Source organism: Sminthopsis crassicaudata, chromosome 1, assembly GCF_048593235.1.
Source record: "Sminthopsis crassicaudata isolate SCR6 chromosome 1, ASM4859323v1, whole genome shotgun sequence".
NCBI lineage: Eukaryota > Metazoa > Chordata > Mammalia > Dasyuromorphia > Dasyuridae > Sminthopsis > Sminthopsis crassicaudata.
In genome coordinates, this window is record NC_133617.1 from 46794289 (window position 1) to 46811817 (window position 17529).

Genomic DNA, 17529 nt, shown 5'->3' on the forward strand with positions numbered 1-17529 from the left:
TGCCAAGTATGGGCTCCCCGGCTGTACTTGGTGTCTCAGGCCCACTCGTGGGCCCCACATCAGGGCCGGAGCTCCCTGCCCCATAACTCTTGTCTTGATCCAAGCAGAGTCTCTCACCCTGGGCAGGCTGGCAGCTGGACCGAGGCGACGCACTGCATGCTGGGACTTGTAGGCTCCCACAGGCCACCCCTCCGTATCAGAGCCCAGGGTAACTGCCCCTCCCCCAGAGCCGCCCCTTCAGGCTCTGGTGTCTGGGTGAAGCAGGGCTGGGCTAAGGTGGAAGACCTTTTCCTCGGAACCTTACCAGCCCTCTGCCTGATCCCCATTAGTCCTTCCCCAATCCGGCTCCTGGTTTTTCCCTCAAATCCAGTAACAGCCTTCTTGCTGGGGAGGGGGGAGGGGGGCCACAGTGGCCCACTACCTCCTACTGCTCTGTGTTTTCCACCTAAGAGCCATCTCTCCTCTCCTGGTGGCCCTCTGCCATGCAGGAGGTCTTGCTCACTCCCTTTTCTGTTTCCCTTCCTAATCCCTTGGTCATCTCCTTTGTTTCCTCCATCTCATCCCCTTTGGTCCTCTTTAGCATCCCCTTTATCTCCCATCTCATCCTGGCCACAGCTTATTTTCCCCACTAATATGGGTATGGATCCCTCCTGTCCATCTCCTTCTCAATCTCGTCTCCCTCTCCATGTCTCCCAGGTTCGGCTACTGAAGGGCCCGCCCCCATTTGAGGACCCCTTGGCATTCGACAGCCTCCATTTGGTGCGTCATTTGGATGAGGATTCTCTGCCCTCCTCCGATGAGGAGCTCCTGGGGGTGGGGGTGGGGGCAGCTCTGCAGGACGCCCTGTATCCTCTCTCCCCCCGAGATGCCCGGTTCTTCCGCCGACTAGACCGCCCCGCCAAGGACAGTGAGGGCAGCACGGACAGCGAAGCTGATGAGCTGGCCCCTTCCTATGGCCAGAGCCTGGGTAACTGAGGAATGACTGTCTCCTTGGCCCGCCCCATCTGGGGCCCAGACCTCTCATGTTCGGGGGGTAGGAGGGCAGGCTCTCCCCAACCTCCATTCAGCGTTCTTCCTGGAGGGGCTGTTCCCTCCCTACCAGAACCAGGGGGAATGGGGCACATCTGGGTGTGCCTGCCCCTCCACAGAGTGCATCAGAACATCTACCTTGAGTGTTGTCTACACTGCCCTCTCCCAGGGGCACCTGTGATTCACTGTATTTAAACTCAGCTCCATTCTGTGGCTCCCTTCCCAGCTCCCACCATCCTCCTTCCTTTCAGGGGTTCTCTAAGGCAGGGACTGGGAGACTCTGAGAGTCACAGGCTCCCCTCCCCCTTGGAACACTTCTGTGGTCTCTGAGTTTCTGATTGTTCCCAGTGTTATTTATTTATCTACAAGAGGGTTGTTTTGTTCTCCTCCCCCATCCCTGACTGCCCAGGACCAGAAAGCACTGCCGTTCCCTCCCAAGAGAGCAGCACAGGCACTGGGGCAAGGAGGGACGTAGAGGACCAATGATCAGGACTGGCCTTCTCTGTGGGAACTGCTCTCTTCTCTGTCTCCATTCCCAGGACTAGGTTGTCTTCTCCAGGGACTGAGAGCTAAGGACACATAGACTTTCCTGCCCCACCCCATCCTTGGAGAGGTGCTTCAGATTAACTAAGTCCCCAGCTGCCAGTTCTGCACCTCCACATTTGGGGGTTGATGGGGGGAATTGGGGAAAGGGTGAGATTCAGCCATTAGCAGACCTGACAAAGGAATCAAGAGCAAAAGATTCCCTCCTGAGAAAAAAAAAAAAGAGACCAGGTCTTGGCAGATGGATCATGCTCATAGGACTCCCAGGGCTGTAGCCTAGTGTCAAAGCAAGAATAGGATTCTCTTTTCTGTGATGTAAAAGACCACCAGCTGCCCCTGAGCTATGGCCTCCTCCGGTCAGGCTGGCACAAGAGGCTGGCTCATACCCTTAAAGATACAGAATGTACAAGCCCCCCAACTTCCTCTGTTTGCCAGGCCTTTGGTGGTAACTTCCCTCCAGAGCTCTTTGGCCCTGGCATGTCCAAGCTCTCCACTCCTACCTGCTTCCTTCCCAGGCCATTCCCTTTTAGCCCCTGAGGTGGGGGGACTGGCCTTGGAATAGGAGACAGGGTTAGGGCGGGTCCCGGTCAGTTTGGGCGCTGCACCTTCCATTAGCAGCTGCCTCTTCCTCCCTGTGCCAATTCCATTTTCTGACCATATTGTATCTCCTCCACCACTCCCTTCTTGCCATCAGCCAAGCCAGTACCTGGGTCAGTGCCCTTGGAGGAACAGGCTCTTTTTCTGCTAAAACCAAAGTCATCCCAGTCTGGGGAGCAAATATCTAAGGGAATGTTTAGAAGCATCTGCTAATTGTCAGCATCTCACCCACCCACCTGTCACGTCCCAGATAAGTAAGCTGCTGTGTCCGGAGGGCTGAGGAGAGTTTCTTTGGGCCACAGGTGGGAAGGAGGAATCCTCATTGTGGCTCCGAAGCTGAGAGAGAAACTGCTTTAGCCACTGCTAGAGGTAGAAAAGAGCACCTTCTGACCATTCTAGTCCCAGACCCTGGAGCTCCCTCACCATCCAGAGCCTGCTTAGCCCCCCCACGGAGCAGCCTTCCCCTACACTCAGCACTTTGCTTTCTAAGATTTTCCTGGTGTCTCTTTTCTTTGCCAACATTAAAGGTGCTGCCGGGCTTCCTCACAGCCAGATGGTGACCAGACCCCAGATGGAAAGGCTGAGGGGGAGGGAGGATTTTCACTGGAGTGTCTTATCCCGATTGTGTCTCCCTGCAGTGCAGTATCAGTATTCAGCACCCATCTGTGCCCCTCTAGATCCTCCATATTCACTCCAAGAGGGTTTACCAACCCAGCAGAAGTCACCTAGGAGGGGAAAGAATTTGGGCAAAGAAGAGTGGGAATGTTTCCTTGGTAGGCCCTGCCCTAGGAACCTGCTTATAGAATCCGTGCCTGTGGCCATGGGAGGATGAAGTGCCATATTCACTGAAGAATAAGACTTCTGGTCTTCCATTTCATCCCTGATTCCTCCCCTTTGGGCTCTGTTTGCTGAGTTTGAGAACTTAGGTGCCAAAATCCATGAAGTGTCTACTTAAGCTGCTCTGGGGGCATGCTCCCCTCAAACACACACTATACCCTAAGTGTTACTCTTTGTCCTTGCAGGAGGATTTGTCCCATCTCTCACTCCTCTCACCTTGTTATTCTGGTCCTCCCCCAATCACTGAGGGCTTATGGCTCCAGGGCAGCCCACCACATTGGTGCTCCCAAAGCTATCTCCTGACCCTGATCCTGACCCAGTTGTCCCTGCCCCTTAGCTGACATCAGAAGCAAATAGTCTGATCTATACTTAATTCATAGGAAAGCCCCTGTGGGGCAGGTTTCCCACTCTCTTGACTCCGTCCCTTTTCTCTCACATACACAGCATCCCTTCCCACTGGCTCTGTCCCTGTGCTGAGACCAGAAGTAGTTGAGGGCGATTGGTACTCTGCAGGTATCTGGCCTGCTCTGCAATGTTTTGTCAGGTGTAAGTGTATGGCCTCCACCTCCCCCCTCTGCCCACCACCATCCTCACACTGCCTGTACAAACCCATGTGTCTCCACACAAGGTTGGAAAGACAAATAATAAAGCATATTTACACGGTCTTAGAATTGGTGGGCAGGATGTTGGGGGGGGGGAGGTTGGTGGAGTTTGTTGGAAGAGACTAAAGCAAAGTGAGATAAAGACTGATCAGGAAAGCCTGAGCTTCATGGCTTAAACTTGGGCTTCTTTCCCTTCCTCAGTCCTTGATTTAACAACAGATAGCATGAAGGGAGCAACAGAAACTGAGGGTTGCTTTCATTATCCTGAAATACTAGGGGATACACTTTCAGGCAGAATATGGCCGTGGAGGGAGGAGTTTTTGGGGAAAAAAAAAAAATCCTGAGAATTGGACACAATGTGGAAGGGGTTGGCACCCAAACAAGAAAAAAGCCTTTCTTCATTTCATCCTAATCCCATTGCTGGATTGCTAAATGGAGCTTTCATTGTGGCTTTAAAGGACTGGGAAGGGATGAGATTGGCAAGAATGAACAGAGGGTTTGTGAGGCGAGATCCCTTGGAGGCTGAGGTAGACGGTGACGGTTGTGGAGAGATGTGTGTTCGATAGGGAAATGTCTGTGTTAGTGCTCTGTGTGGGTGGGTGTGAAGGAGGATGTGTGGGTGGGGTAAGGAGGGTACTTATGTGTGAGTAGGTGTCATCAAAGTCACCCAACATGATGTACTACGGGAGAATAAGGCTCCCTTCCTCGTCCGAAATAGCTTCCAGACAATTTAACTGAGTGGAGAAGACACGTGGAAAAATAGGAAGCAGAGGAAGTTTGTATTTGAGCCTACCAAGGGTGGAGTGGACAGGAGAAATTCCAGGAGGAGGTAAGACAAAGTAGTTTGGGAAGAGTAGACTTTTAGTTAATTGGAGAGGTGGGAAAGAAATTGCAAAACCAAAGGCAGCAGGTAAGAATCTCTGTGTTATCTTGGGTGATGGGGTGGAAGTAGAGTGATGTGACGAGTCATGAAGAGCAATGAGAGATAAGGCTAGAAAGGTAAATATGGAACATCACAGAGCACCTCATGTTTTTCCTCTGGGGATAGGGAGATCCGCAGGCTTTAAAGGAGAATGATATGGCAAGAGCTAGACTTTAGGGAGAGGGATCCAGTAGATGAAATACTGAGGGGAAAGACTAGAAAGAGATTGTTTTAGAAGACTGGGGCAATAGGCCAGATATGTCCTGGGCAGGAAACAAGGATTTAAGTCATGGGTAATTTTACTGTTAGTAGTTTCAGATTTCTAAAAAATAGCAATTGATATTCATGTTAAAAATACACAAAATATTACAAATGTGTGTGTTTAAACACACACATCATTGAACCTCCCAACCAACCTTGTGAAATAGAAAATATTGGTGTTATCCCCACCTTTCACCAATTCAGAAATTGAGGCCAAGGTGAAAATTCAAATCTTGGTCTTTCTCAGTCCCACAATGAGTCTATGATATAGACCTGAAGACTGTCAGTGGATCTGATGAGAACCTCCTTGCCATCTTGTATAATTCTTATCCCTGTCTTTCCTTAAGTCCTCCACAGAAAACTGTACTGGAAAGCCTTCCAGGAGGACTTAAGATGGACTTGTGATCAGGGCATCTCCCAGGACTGGGGAAACAGTTGTGATGAGGGGCTCAGTAACCTGAGCAACACAGTTTTCAAACAGAAATGTGACAGGAAAGAAGAAATGCCTATATACAAGCCATAAAAAGATATGGAGTTTGTAATTATAGGCTTGTAAATTCGGAAGCAATACTAGAAACCATCTCGATGCCCTCCTTCAACTGATGGAAACAGGGCCCTAAGAAGTGACTTGCTCCATCACATGGAAGCAGAAAAAGCATAGGTTCTCTAGGCTCTAAATTGAGTTTCCCCCCCTCCCCACTATGCCACAAAGAATGGTGCTTTCTATAAGGAAAAAAGGTCAAAATTATTTCTGAGCAAGAGTCAGCAACAGATTTTAGCAGCGACAAACACAACCTCATAGGTATCATTGAGACTTAGGGAGCTGGGAATCAGGACGGGAATCTCTCATCCCTGGATAAGCATATCTTGTCCAAAAAGAACATAAGGGGGGCAGTTTGTATATTAAGAAGGCTGTGAACAACTCTATTAATCTACACGGAGAATTAATTGGTGGGTGAAATGGGACTACAGAAACCACAAAGGGAAATGACCGTGGTGTGGGTGACAAACTGAAGATGTCAATTTGCTGTTAGAGGGCAGAACTGGAGTGAAAGCTGCAAAGAAATCAATCCATGTTAAGGTTAAGAACTTCCTAGAGCTCTCCAAGAGGAATGGCTGCCTCCTGTTAGAGACTGGGGGACCACTTATAAGGGAAGTTGAAGAATAGGTTTGTGCTCATGTGCAGACTGGACCAATTGGCCTCTGACATCTCTTGTAGCTCTGAGGTTCTGGGATTCTTACAGCAGATTCCAAAGAGTCTAAGGGGGGTCTGAGCCTGTGGCTTTGAGTTGGAATGGCCAGGGTAGACTTTATGGAGGTAAGGCTGGAAGCTAGCCTTTGATGTGGAAGTAAGATTAGCTGTAAAGTGTGGCAGGTAAGGGGAAACGTGTGGATGTAGATGAGGTGACCAGGATCTTTGGGTTGAGCTATCTGTCCTTTCTCTTTGTGGGGACTTACAGTAAACCCATATCCCCTGAGGCCCAAGAATGGTGTGGGGGGAGCAGGGAGGAGAGGGGCTGCCTTGGCTCCTGCTCAGTTCTGATGAGATGGATCATCATTCCTTCTGGGAAGGAATCAGTTTGCAGGAGCTCAATTAGTGTGTTCCATGGTGGTAGTGGTTGTGTGTGTGAGGAATATGGGGAGGGACCAGGGAAAAGATAGGACAGGCCCCCAACATAGCCACTTTCTTTTTAGAACCCGGAGGAAGCTGGTGCCAGGATGTTGGGGTTGGGGAGGAGGAAGAAGATGGAATGGCCCAGGGCACCCTGTTGCTCCACTTTCATTAGTTCCCATCATCCAAGGCACATCTGAATGTCTGACAGCTCCCGAAGACTCCAGGTGGATCTAAACTAAAACCTCCCTCTGGAGGACTCAAGGGGGTTGAGGTGTCCATCCTAGTCTGCTTTCTCCTCCTCCCCTCGGGGAGGGGTAGCCCCTGAGATGCCTCGATCCTTCCTGGTAAGAAGCAGAAGAACCTCTGGAAGAAAAAAGTTGATTGGTAAGTATGTATGGCCTGTCCTTTCTGAGAGACCCAGCTCCGGAATTCTGCAGGGCTCTCATGGAGGATCTGGGTACCAGGCGCCCAAGTTGTGGAGAGAGGGAAAGGCCACGGAGCTGAGAAAGTGAGGACAGGGGAAAATTGAAGAGCCGCGGACCGGTTTGGGGCAAGGATGGGGGAGGGGTGACAGGACACCTTACATCAGCAGAGTCAGAGACTAGATGCCGGGGTTTTCTCACACTTCTCAAAGAATGATGAGTCTTCTTGTGTAGGCTTTACTGCAGGGAAGCCAGCCCTCTCAGTGGGGAGCCTCGGAGGCACATGGAGGCCCCCGTCCCCCAGCCCCGAAGCCGGCTGCTCCCGGGGGTCCCCTGCCCAGGCAGAGGCTGACGTCTTTGGTAAGACCCCCCTGGGCTAGGGGAGGCGGCAGCTGGAGGCCCGTGGGCTCAGGCCTCTAGTGGGAGGGGTCGCCCTTTGGCACCTCAGTGATTGGAGTCATTTGACGTAACCCCAGGGCTCCAGGGGCCGGCCGGCCTCGCCTGGGATGGCCACTGCCCCCAGCCCCAGCCTCAGCCTGCCACAGCGGTTACTGCCCCAAGTCTGCAGCCCCACCTTCCGCTGCCGCCACCCACAGCACAGCCCCCTCGCCAATTCAAGGTAACGCAGGAGGACTGGGGAGCGGGGGCGGCGGAGGGACAGACGCTACTGCGCAGCCGCCCCAGCCCCGTGTTTCTGCCTCTGGGGGGGACGGGACGGAGCGGAGGGAGCCCGGCCTGGCCCCCCTTCCACGGCTCCGTCCTGCCCCCAGGAGAGGCTGTTCCGGTGCGGCGAGTGCGGGAAGAGTTTCCGGCGCTCCTCCACCCTGTCCACACACCTGCTTATCCACTCGGGCACGCGGCCCCACCCCTGCCCCTTCTGCGCCAAGCGCTTCCACCAGAAATCCGACATGAAGAAGCACACGTTTACCCACACCGGTGCGGCCCGGGAAGAGGAGGAGGAAAGGGGCTGGGAGAGGGGCAAGCAGCCCGGCTGCAGGACCCTACTCCGAGAGGTCTGGGGAAAACGGCTGGGGGCCTGCCCCGCCCCATCGCCTCCCAGCCGGCCCCAGCCCTTGGGGAGGGAAGTTGGAAGGGAGCCCAGCTCGTGGTCAGCCTCACCTCTCCCCAGAGGTATTTCGGCCAGGCCTCCTAGTCATCCTCATGGCTCCTCCAGCCCCTCTAGGAGCCTCCATTGCCTTCATTTTCCCTACCGACTAGCCACCTGAATTCTGCATCTCCCCCCTAGACTCCCCATCAACATACTCCCATAACTCCCCATTTCTGACACTGGTTTACCCGTGTACCACGATGCCTCTGTACTGCCCCTTCTTCACCCCGCCCCCCTCCACATGATCCTTGCCCAGCTCCCCATTTACGCCAAGCTCCGGACTAACTTTCCGCAGGAGAAAAGCCTCATCACTGCGGAGTATGCGGAAAATCCTTCAGTCAGAGCTCCAACCTGCTCACTCACCGTCGGCAGCACGGGCTGAGCCGGCCCTTGCCTCGGAGGCCCCAGTGCCCCGCCCTGCAGGAATCCTGCCCCACAGAGTCACGCGGCACCTCCCTGGGGGTCCTGAGCCCCAGCGGGAAGGGAGAAAACTGTCCCTAATCCCCCTTCTCCACCTGCCCACCAAAACCAGCAGCAGATGGCAGGACTTGGGGGTCCCCAGACCCAAAAGTCTCAGACGCCCAATCCCCTAAAGCAGCAGCTACCGCCCCGCCGACTCATCTTTATTACAAACTAAACCGGCCTCAGAAAACACACAGGCACAGCACCCATGGAAGCCAGAGGTCACGGAGCAAACCAGCAATGGCAACTACAACATACACACATACAACACGTGGGGATCAAGAAGCTGGTCAGGCCAAGGCCTTCCACCACTCAGAGGGAAGGATGCTAGCAAGCCAGAACTCGGCCCGACTTTCCCTCTGCCTAGTTCCCCCTGCTGTGGAACTGCAGGTGGGACAACAGGCCAAAGGCAGGTATCAACAGGCTGGGCCTTGAGTTCAGAGGGCACACGGTCCTTTGGACGGGATGGGACAAGGGCAGCTCAGTGGAAAGTCTCCACCTCCACTACAGTCCAGTCTCCCTGGGGCGAGGCGACATCATCCGGGGAGAAGCTAGTGACGGATGTGATGCTGGCCCGGGACTCATCCAGCGGTGAGAGCAGTTCTGCCCACCGGCCCAGCTCGGCCTCACTCAGAGCTGGGCGGCCCCCGCCAGGTCCCTGCCGGGCTCCCCCCGGTCCCTCTGCGGCCAGCAGCAGCGTCCGGCTCAGCAGCTGCTGTACGACGCTGGCCTGCAATGCTCCCAGCTGCAGCTCACCCACTCTAGCTGGCTTGGGACCTCGAGGCGCTGCAGGCATCTTCTCCACCGTCTGGTCATCCTCTTCCTCCTGATCTTGTACATCTCTGCGTGGGGATCCAAATGCCGTTTCCGGAGCTTCTGCCTCATAGATCGTGGACAGACCATCAGGAGGCCCTGCCAACGGAGACCAGGGTAGTGGTTCCCCTATGGGAAGGAAGCACAAGATTGAGCCCTACCCCCTCTTCAAAGAGCTGCCCTCTTCCTCCAGCCCCTGTCCTCCTGCCCCCTCGTTGGGTTACCTGGGACCCCATGGGTAAGTCGAGGGGTGGTGGTGCAGGGGCTCCTGGTTGGGACCCCTGGCCGGCTCCAGGCAGCAGGATGGCAGGCAGCAAGTTCAAGCTCAGGATCGGGCGGGGGCGAAGCTGGGGCCCCAATCTCGGGGCCGCTGTCATAGGCTCGAAGTTCCTCCGGAGTGCTTGTGGCACTACTGCTGTGTCCAGCAAGGTCTGGGCCACTCAGAGTGCTGGAAGGGCTTCTGGACAGCTCCCCACCCAAGGCTCCCAAGGACAGGACAGACTCGGGAAGGGACAATTCCCCAGGAGGCGGATTCTGCAGGTGGGGCTGGCCTGGCACAGGGACGGTGACCGGTGAAGAGGAGGAGGGCGGCATGAGAGGTATGGGCAGGGGAGAGGGAGGAGTTTGCACCAAAAGTATCTGTTGGGGAGAGGGAGGGGCCTGAAGAGGAGGCGTGGTTAGAGGAGAGGGAGGAGGCGGCAAGACCAGAGCAACAGAGAGAGGCTGCAAAGGGTGTGGATCCCAAGAAGGAGAGGGCGTGGCCAGATGCAAGGGAGGGGCCTGAAGAGGCGGGGTGACCAAGGGCGGGGAGGGAGGAACCAAGTGAAAGGATGGAGCTTGTTGAGAGTGTGTGGCTATGGGAGAGGGAAGGTCCTGCAGAGAGGGCGAGGCTGGAGAGAAGGGAGGAGCCTGAGGAGGGGGGGAGGCCAAAGGAAAAGAAGACTGAAGAGGACCCGAGGGAGGAGAAGGTGGGTCTGAGGGAATGGGAGGAGTCTGTAGAGAGGGTGTGGCTAAAATGGAGAGTTTTTGAGAAGGGGGAGGGGCCCGGTAAGGAGGTGTAGCTAATGACAAGGATGGATCCTGAGGTGTGGCTCGAGGGGGAATGGGTGGGGACAAGGGAGAGGGTGGAGCCTGAGTAAGAGGCGTGGCCAGGAGAGAGTCAGCTCTTTGTTCTGAGGGTGTGGCTAAAGGGGAGAGTGAGTTCTGATGAGGGAAATTGATAGGAGTGAGAGCAGCCTGGATAGGTGTGGCCGGAGGAGAGGGAGCAACCTGTGGAGGAAGTATAGCTGGAGAGCTTGAGGTCTGAAGGGAGCATGTGGCTAAGGAAGGAGAAGGTGGGGCCTTTTGAGGAGCTGTGGTCAGAGAGGGAGGAGCCCGAGGAAGTGATGTGGCTGAGGCAGAACCCATGGCTAGAGGAAAGGGTGAAGCTTGCTGGGGAGATGTAGCCAGAGAGGAATTGGCTTGTGGAAGGGGTGTGGCCAAAGGAGAGGGAAGAGCTTGTATAGGGGATGTGGCTAAGGGAGAGGGTGGGGCCTGCTGAGATGTGAACAGAGAATTAGTTTGTAGAGGGGGTGTGGACAAGAGAGAAGGAGGAGCTTGTTTAGGGAGTGTAGCTGAGGGAGAGGGTGGGGCTTGTTGAGTGGATGTAGCTAAAGGAGAGGATGGGACCTGCTCAGGAGATGTGGGAAGAGAATTGGTTTGTGTAGGAAAGGGAGGAGCTTGTTTAAAGGGTGTGGCTAAGGGAGAGGGAGGGGCTTGTTTAGTGGATGTGGCTAAAGGAGAGAGTAGGACCTGATGGGGAGATGTGGACTGTGAGGAATTGACTTGTGGAAAGGGTGTGGCCAAAGGAGAAGGAGGGGCTTGTTTAGAGGGTGTGGCTAAAGGAGAGGGTGGGGCCTGCTGGGAAAATGTAGACATAGAATTGTTTTGTGAAGGTGTGGCTAAGAGAGAGGGAAGAGCATGATTAGTGAGTGTGGTGGAGGGAGAGGGAGGGGCTTGTTTAATGGGTGTAGCTAAAGGAGAGAGTGAGACCTCCAGAGATGTGGACGGAGAGGAATTGGTTTGTGGAGGAGGTGTGGCCAAGGGGGAGGGAAGAGCTTGTTTGGTGAGTGTGGCTAAAGGAGAGGGGGGAACTTGTTCAGTGGATGTGGCTAAGGGAGAGGGGGAGATCTGCTGGGTAGATGTGGACAAAGAGGAATTGACTTGTGGAAGGGGTATAGGCAAGGGAGAGGGAGGGGCTTGTTTAGCGGGTGTGGCTAAAGGAGAGGGTGGGGTCTGCTGGGGAGATGTGGACTGAGAGGAATTGACCTGTTGAGAGGATGTATCCGAGGGCGAAGGAAGAGCTTGTTTAGAGGATGTGGTTAGAGAGGGAGGGGCTTGTTTTGTGGGTCTGACTAAAGGAGAGGGTGGGGCATGCTGGGGAGATGTGGGAGGAGAATTGTTTTGTAGAGGGGGAGTAGGCAATGAAGGGGGAGGAGCTTGTATAGGGGGTGTGGCTAGGGGTGAAGCCTGCTGGTCTTTTCTCCTAGATGGGGGTGTGGAGGAAAAGGAGGGACCCTTGGATCTGAGGACTGGGCAGGTCGGGGGCGGGGCCTGAAGAGAGGGCTGGGCCCCGGAGGCAGCAGAGGCGCTGTCCAGGCGACGAGTGGGTCCAGGGAGGCGAGAAGGAAGCCCAGGAGAACCTTCACTGGACTTCCTCCTGGCTGCAGAGGCTGGGCTGGAGACAGGGTCCCCAGGGCTCTTGGGCGTTCTTCTGGGGGCTGTGGCTTTGGGCAGGGGTGAGGGCCTGGCCCTGGATTTGAGGGGAGCTCGCAGAGACCCTGGCTCGGGTTCTGAGGTTCCAGCCAACCGTGACCCAGGGAGCCCAGCCCTTGAGCTTTGTGCTCCCTGAGCTGGTCTCGTAGTATCTGGAAGAGATGGGAGAGAGTAAAGACTTCCGGGAGAGTCCCTTTCCTCTCCTGCCCTTCACCTGCACCTAGTGGCAAATTAGAATGGACTGAGGGGGGGCATCCTCCTTCCCTGGTCGCATCCTCTGACTCGGTGCCATCGCCATCCCCCATCCTCTTACCTCTCCTGGCCTCTGCTGGGGCCGCAACGTTCCGTCCTGTGGAGGTGGAAGCTAGGGGTGTCTTAGACTTGGCTCCAGATGCCACCGGGGCAGAGCGGGCTTGCTTGGCTGCAGTGGACACTCTGGAGCTCTCAGGCCCTGATCTTAGATGAGAGAAGAAAGCCGAGGTCATACAAAGAGAGCTAGCTTGGGTTCCCCAGAGTTTTCTAGGGCAAGCCCCCTTCCCTGAACACAAGCTGATGTTTTGTATCCATTTTCATCTAAGGTTGTAAAATAAATTTGTGATGTGCTCACCCCTGAGAAGAGCTATACCTGGGGAGGGCCTAGGAGCCTGGAAGACCAACCCGGGGACCGGCATATCTGGGGAAGGGAAGGTGGGACCAGTTTGGGGGAGGGTTCACATAGAGAGTGGGTGCCATATCTGGAGAAGGGATCGGCCCAGAGAAGAGAAATACCAAAGAGGGGCCAGGTGGTCCTATCTGGGGAAGGGTCATGAAGGGAAATCACCAGAGAAAGGATCACATCTAGGTATTATGCCTAGTGCTCTGTCATATCTAGAGTGGATCCATCTGGAAATGGGTCATACCCACCTGAGGAGGGACATTCTTGGGGAAGCCATACCTGGAAGCTTGGCCAGCACCTGGAGCTGGTTCTGCTCTCCTCACCAAAGGCTGCCTGGGCACTACAGGGAGAAGCTCCAGGTCAGTTCAATCCTGATCTCCTCTGTCCTCCCATATCACCTTAAACACCCTTTTAGAAGGGGACAGGGAATGAATCAGGGAGGCCATGCTCTAGGACCAGGGGCCTAGAACCAGGAAGCTGGAGCCATCCAGTCTGTTGCCCCAAATTCCTCTCCCTTTACTCTTTCTGACATTTGGAGAAATGAAGGAATAGAAGAGGGAGGAACCATCAGTAGAAGCAGGAGCTGAGAGTAGAGTTCAAGGTCATTGTCAGGGAGAAGGATCAAAAGAGTCAAGAAGCAAGGGGCAGGTTTAAAGTCTTGGGATTTGGGGCTAGGGATCAAGAAAAAAGATCTGGGGCCCCTGTACCTGTGCTAGAAACACTGTGGCCTGTCTTGCTGGTTCTTGGGGGCCCAGATACGGCTGTGGCCACTTTGGGGACAGGTGCCACTCGTCCCGTGGGCTCCCCGGAAGGCCTCTTCACCACAGCTCTGGGTTCAGCAGCAGCTCGTGGCGGCACTGTCCCTGATCTTTTAGGAGTCCCGAGAGACCCTGGCACTGTGGAGCTGGGCAGGCGGGCAGCTGGGGGGCCCCTTCCCCCGGTTTTAGCTTTAGCTCCAGTATTCATCCTGCAACAAAGGTAGAGAATGACACATCCCAGCCTGCCTTGCAGACCTACCAGCACCTCCTCCCACTTCTCTTCTGCCTTTTCCAGCACCTAACTCTCCAGTTCATTTTCAGCCCCTCGATCCTCAGACTTCTTTTGTATCCTCTTCAGATACCTGCCTCTCCCACCAGCTGGGGACACTATAGGCGTTCTCAGCTCTCCTGTGTGCATCCTATAGCAACCAGCCTCTTGACACCCAGCAGGTTCTGAGGGAATTAGATGGCAGATGGGACCGCTCCCCCTCCACCACCCCCCACAGCTTAGAGAGAGATTAGCACCATCTTGCCTACCAAACCCCTGAAGTGCCAGGAGAGTCCTGGCCACACCACCCAGGATCCAGGTCCCCATCCCCAGCCACCCAGTGTTTCCAGAGACCCAGTCACAGCCTTCTCCAGTCCCACTCACAAACTTGAGATCCCTACTCCGCCTCCCCCTCCTCAACTAGTATCTGAGGGATAGAAAAAGCTTTCCCTCCCCAGTACAAATGCTATTTGTGTCTCAGTGTTCAGCCTGGACACATCCAACCCCTGAGAAGACTACGGGAAACCGAGTTTCCAACTAGGCCAGAGGAAGGGGCAAGGGATCAGAAACCCTCGGAAATTCAAGCAGATGGAGAGTTTAGGGAAGGGGGGACCGCCTTGGTCTTGTCTTCAGCTCCAGTGGTGACGACTGAGTCTGGGTGTGATTGGGGGGGAGGGACGAGGGAAGCATCTGTCTATTGTCCTTTCACACTCCCCCTCCCTCCCCACACACACACACACCTTGATTCCAGACACCTGCTGGCGGAAAGGAGGGATGAAGGGGGACTGCCATGAAGGAGTTAATGGAGACAAAGAGCCCAGCGCGACCGCCGAAGTCCCCGCCTCTCAACCCCTCCCCCTCCACCTGCTTCGCTTGCTCGGCGCCCCCCCCCCCCCCAAGCCCATCTCTCAGTCACCTTCAGCCTGGAGCAGCTGGAACACCTGGGTCCCCGCGGGAGGGCCTGACCCTGCAGTCGGGCCTGGACGACGCACCGAGGGCAATGGGGAGAAGAGGGAGGAGATCAAGGAAGAGGAGGGGGCTGGGGGCGAGGAGACCACAGGAGAGCCCCGCCCCACCCCGCCCCCTGCCCCAGCCTTGGCCGGCTAGCGAGGGGACTACGCAGGAGAGGGTAGGGCCCAGAGGCCCCGGGTTAACGCCGAGGAGACTGAGGAAGAGATGGAGAAGGGGGCGGAGAGACAAGCCAAAGGGAAATGGGGGAGGGGGTAAAATAGAGATGGAAGAGAGAGGAGGTGACAGAAGGAAAGAGGGATGAATGGGGAAGGCGAGAGGAATTGAGAAGAAAAAATAGGATAAGCTAGAGCTGAGAGGCGGACAAACGGAGAGAAAACGCAGAGTGCCAGAGAGACAGGCTGGAAGCAGAAGGGAGACGGGATGAAAGAGGAGAGAAAGGGACAGGAGGAGAGAAGCAAGAGCAAAGACGGGGGAGGGGGGCTGAATCTCTGGGGGATCTTTTTTTAAGGGGCTGTTTCCATGACAACTGCCTCCAGGAGTCCAGAAGGAGCATATGGGGAGTGGGAGGAAAGAGGATTTCCGGTGCCCCTCAAATGGCCTCTCCCCCCTAGATTTCACCCCCCCCCGGCCTTCGTCAATCCTATATACTATCACCCCACCCCATCCAAGCCCTCCTGTCCCCCCAGCCCCAAGCTACCCCTCCTCTCACTTCAACCTACCTGGCCTCTCCTGTGCTCTAGGAAACCGACAGGCTGGGCTCTGGACAGGTTGGGGGTGGGACTAGTATTCCATTGGTCTATTTTCCCGTGGGCAGACCAATCCTCATGCTGAGTATCCCTCCACATTTGGACTCTCGAATCTATATCTCCACCCGGGGCTGGGTAATGAGATGTTTAGTCCTGCCCAGACTTCTTGAGGGACCTAAGATCCAGGGCCTTCCTCTCCAAGACTCCACCTTCTAAAAAGACAAAGGATGGCGCTACCCCTAAGGGAGGACGGGACTTGGGGGGTGGGGGTGGGGGGAGGAAGAAGGCGCGAATAGGGATGGAGGGAGGGAGGGAGAGAAGGAGGGAGACGTGATTTTTTGTAAAAGAGAAGGGGAGATCGAGAGAGGGAGACCACCGAGGAGTAGAAAGCACGTTGGATTTGCGCATGTTACTATTTAGCTCTGTGAACTGGCAAGGCATTTCAGCTCTGTTTCCACATCTTCAAAATAGAAGGACTAAGGCTCTCTAAAGTCCCTTCTAATTCCAAATGTCTCTATAAGCTTAGTTCTTTCAGAACTATATAATAAAGTAAGGGCCACAAGAGAAATATGAATGTAACATTTGTGAAAGTATACTAAAGTATATTTGTTAGGAATAATATGATGAACAAAACTGGGCTCTTGTTTCTTCTCTTGCTCATCTTCAAGAAGAGGACTGAGCAAGAATTTTAAGTACATATCACACATCGTATATATGTAAGACTAGGAGTACAACGTTCAAAATAAAGGACATTTTCCTTAATTGCTTTTAAAAGAAAGGGAATACATCCAAGGGTTCTAATAAAGACCTCATTTCTGAAATCTATAGAGAATTGACTCATATAAGAAGTCAAGCCATTCTCCAATTGATAAATGGTCAAAGGATATAAACAATTTTCAGATGAAGAAATTGAAACTATTTCTAGCCATATGAAAAAATGCTCTAAATCACTATTGATCAGAGAAATGCAAATTAAGACAAATATTGAACACAGGTTGCTCCAATGTATGGTAAGGGGGAGGGCAACCACAGAGTCATTCGATATTAGTAGTGGTTAATTCTACAGAAGAGACTTCTCATTTAGATGCGAAGGCCTCTCAGATGATAAAAATTATTAAGATAACGGCTGTTAAAGAGGTACCACTACACATCTCTCATACTGGCTAAGATGACAGGAAAAGATAACAATGAATTTTAGAGAGGATGTTGGAAAACTGAGACACTTTCTCCCATTACTGGTACATTAGTGGTAAAGTTGTGAACTGATCCAACTAGGCTGAAGAGCAATTTAGAACTGTGCTTGAAGGGCTATCAAACTGTACATATCTTTGCTGTAGCAGTGTGTCTTCTAGGTCTGTATCCCAAAGGGACCATAAAGGATGGAAAGGGACAAAAATGTTTGTGGCAGCCCTCTTTGTAGTGGCCAAAAACTAGAAATTGAATGGATGCCCATCAGTTAGAGAATGGCTGAATAAGTTATTGAAAATGAATGTTATTGAATATTATTCTATAAGAAATGATCAGCAAGATGATTTCAGAGCAGGTTCAAGAGAACTTATGCTAAGTGAAGTGAGTAGAACCAGGAGAACATTGTACATAGCAACAGCAATATTATATGATGATCAATTCTGATGGACATGGCTCTTTTTAACATCGAGGTGATTCAGGACAATTCTAATGGACTTGTGATGGAGAGACCTATTTGCATTCAGAGAGAGGACTGTGGGAACTGAGTGTGGACCAACATATTTTCATTTTTTGTTGTTGTTTGCTTGCATTTTGTTTTCCTTCTCTTTTTTTTTCCTTTTTGATATGATTTTTTTTGTGTGTAGCAAGATAATTGTGGTAATATATATATAGAAGAATTGCACATGTCTAACATATATTGAATTGCTTGTTGTCTAGGGAAGGGAATGGAGGGAAGAGAGGGTGAAAAAAAATTGGAACACAAGGTTTTGCAAGGGTGAATGTTAAAAATTATGCATGTATTTTGAAAATAAAAAGTTTTACAAAAATAAATTCACTGTAATAAAAATTATCTATTTTGTACTTCAAAAAAAAAAAAAGGAAGGTAATAATTTAATTTAGCCAGCCTACCTCCCCTATCCCTACTAAATTCTGGTTATATAAAATACCATCATGAATAGTGGCTTGAATACACCCAT

The 17529-nt window shown here is 53.1% G+C and overlaps 3 protein-coding genes across 12 annotated transcripts in view; 2 read left to right on the forward strand and 1 right to left on the reverse strand.

The window, feature by feature from the left end:
* EVI5L (ecotropic viral integration site 5 like) overlaps positions 1-3677 on the forward strand; it is a 60987-nt gene extending 57310 nt beyond the window's left edge. For 3 of the 7 annotated variants that reach the window (XR_012488057.1, XM_074300974.1, XM_074300991.1), the window contains 2 exons: positions 108-208; positions 697-3677. Coding sequence is in view for 6 of the 7 variants with exons in the window: in XM_074300974.1 (XP_074157075.1) it covers positions 108-208; positions 697-709 (114 nt within the window). In the remaining variant the exon portion in view is untranslated. The remainder of the gene's footprint in view (positions 1-107; positions 209-696) is intronic. The other 4 variants (XM_074300953.1, XM_074300963.1, XM_074301005.1 and 1 more) reach the window with 2 other exon arrangements.
* A 94-nt stretch (positions 3678-3771) lies between these two features.
* LOC141561443 (uncharacterized) lies at positions 3772-8452 on the forward strand. Of its 3 annotated transcripts, XM_074301039.1 has the most exons (5): positions 3772-6790; positions 7063-7188; positions 7305-7447; positions 7599-7764; positions 8232-8452. In XM_074301039.1, the coding sequence occupies exons 1-5, from the start codon at positions 6733-6735 to the stop codon at positions 8435-8437; spliced, it is 699 nt and encodes a 232-aa protein (XP_074157140.1). In that variant the 5' UTR covers positions 3772-6732; the 3' UTR covers positions 8438-8452. The 3 variants fall into 3 exon arrangements, with proteins under 3 accessions (XP_074157140.1, XP_074157130.1, XP_074157120.1); XM_074301029.1 differs by having other exon boundaries at positions 7599-8367; XM_074301019.1 differs by having other exon boundaries at positions 7305-8367.
* Positions 8453-8543: 91 nt separating this feature from the next.
* Positions 8544-15585, reverse strand: PRR36 (proline rich 36). 2 transcript variants are annotated; one of them, XM_074300942.1, is made up of 6 exons: positions 15338-15585; positions 13328-13587; positions 12900-12960; positions 12279-12421; positions 9436-12117; positions 8544-9340 (listed from the first exon to the last, which is right to left on the reverse strand). In XM_074300942.1, the coding sequence occupies exons 2-6, from the start codon at positions 13584-13586 to the stop codon at positions 8880-8882; spliced, it is 3606 nt and encodes a 1201-aa protein (XP_074157043.1). In that variant the 5' UTR covers position 13587; positions 15338-15585; the 3' UTR covers positions 8544-8879. The 2 variants fall into 2 exon arrangements, with proteins under 2 accessions (XP_074157043.1, XP_074157037.1); XM_074300936.1 differs by lacking the exon at positions 15338-15585 and adding an exon at positions 14563-15240.
* Between the last annotated feature and the right edge of the window lie 1944 nt (positions 15586-17529).

Bases quoted from the DNA above. Each gene is read 5' to 3' on its own strand.
- LOC141561443 (XM_074301019.1), top strand. From the start codon at position 6,733: ATGCCTCGATCCTTCCTGGTAAGAAGCAGAAGAACCTCTGGAAGAAAA. The intron at 6,791-7,062 runs GTAAGTATGTAT...CTTCTTGTGTAG, and splicing joins TGGAAGAAAAAAGTTGATTG to GCTTTACTGCAGGGAAGCCA. The intron at 7,189-7,304 runs GTAAGACCCCCC...ACGTAACCCCAG, and splicing joins GGCAGAGGCTGACGTCTTTG to GGCTCCAGGGGCCGGCCGGC.
- PRR36 (XM_074300942.1), bottom strand. From the start codon at position 13,586: ATGAATACTGGAGCTAAAGCTAAAACCGGGGGAAGGGGCCCCCCAGCT. The intron at 12,422-12,899 runs GTATGGCTTCCC...CTCTCATCTAAG, and splicing joins GGTGCTGGCCAAGCTTCCAG to ATCAGGGCCTGAGAGCTCCA. The intron at 12,118-12,278 runs GTAAGAGGATGG...CATCTCTTCCAG, and splicing joins CCCAGCAGAGGCCAGGAGAG to ATACTACGAGACCAGCTCAG.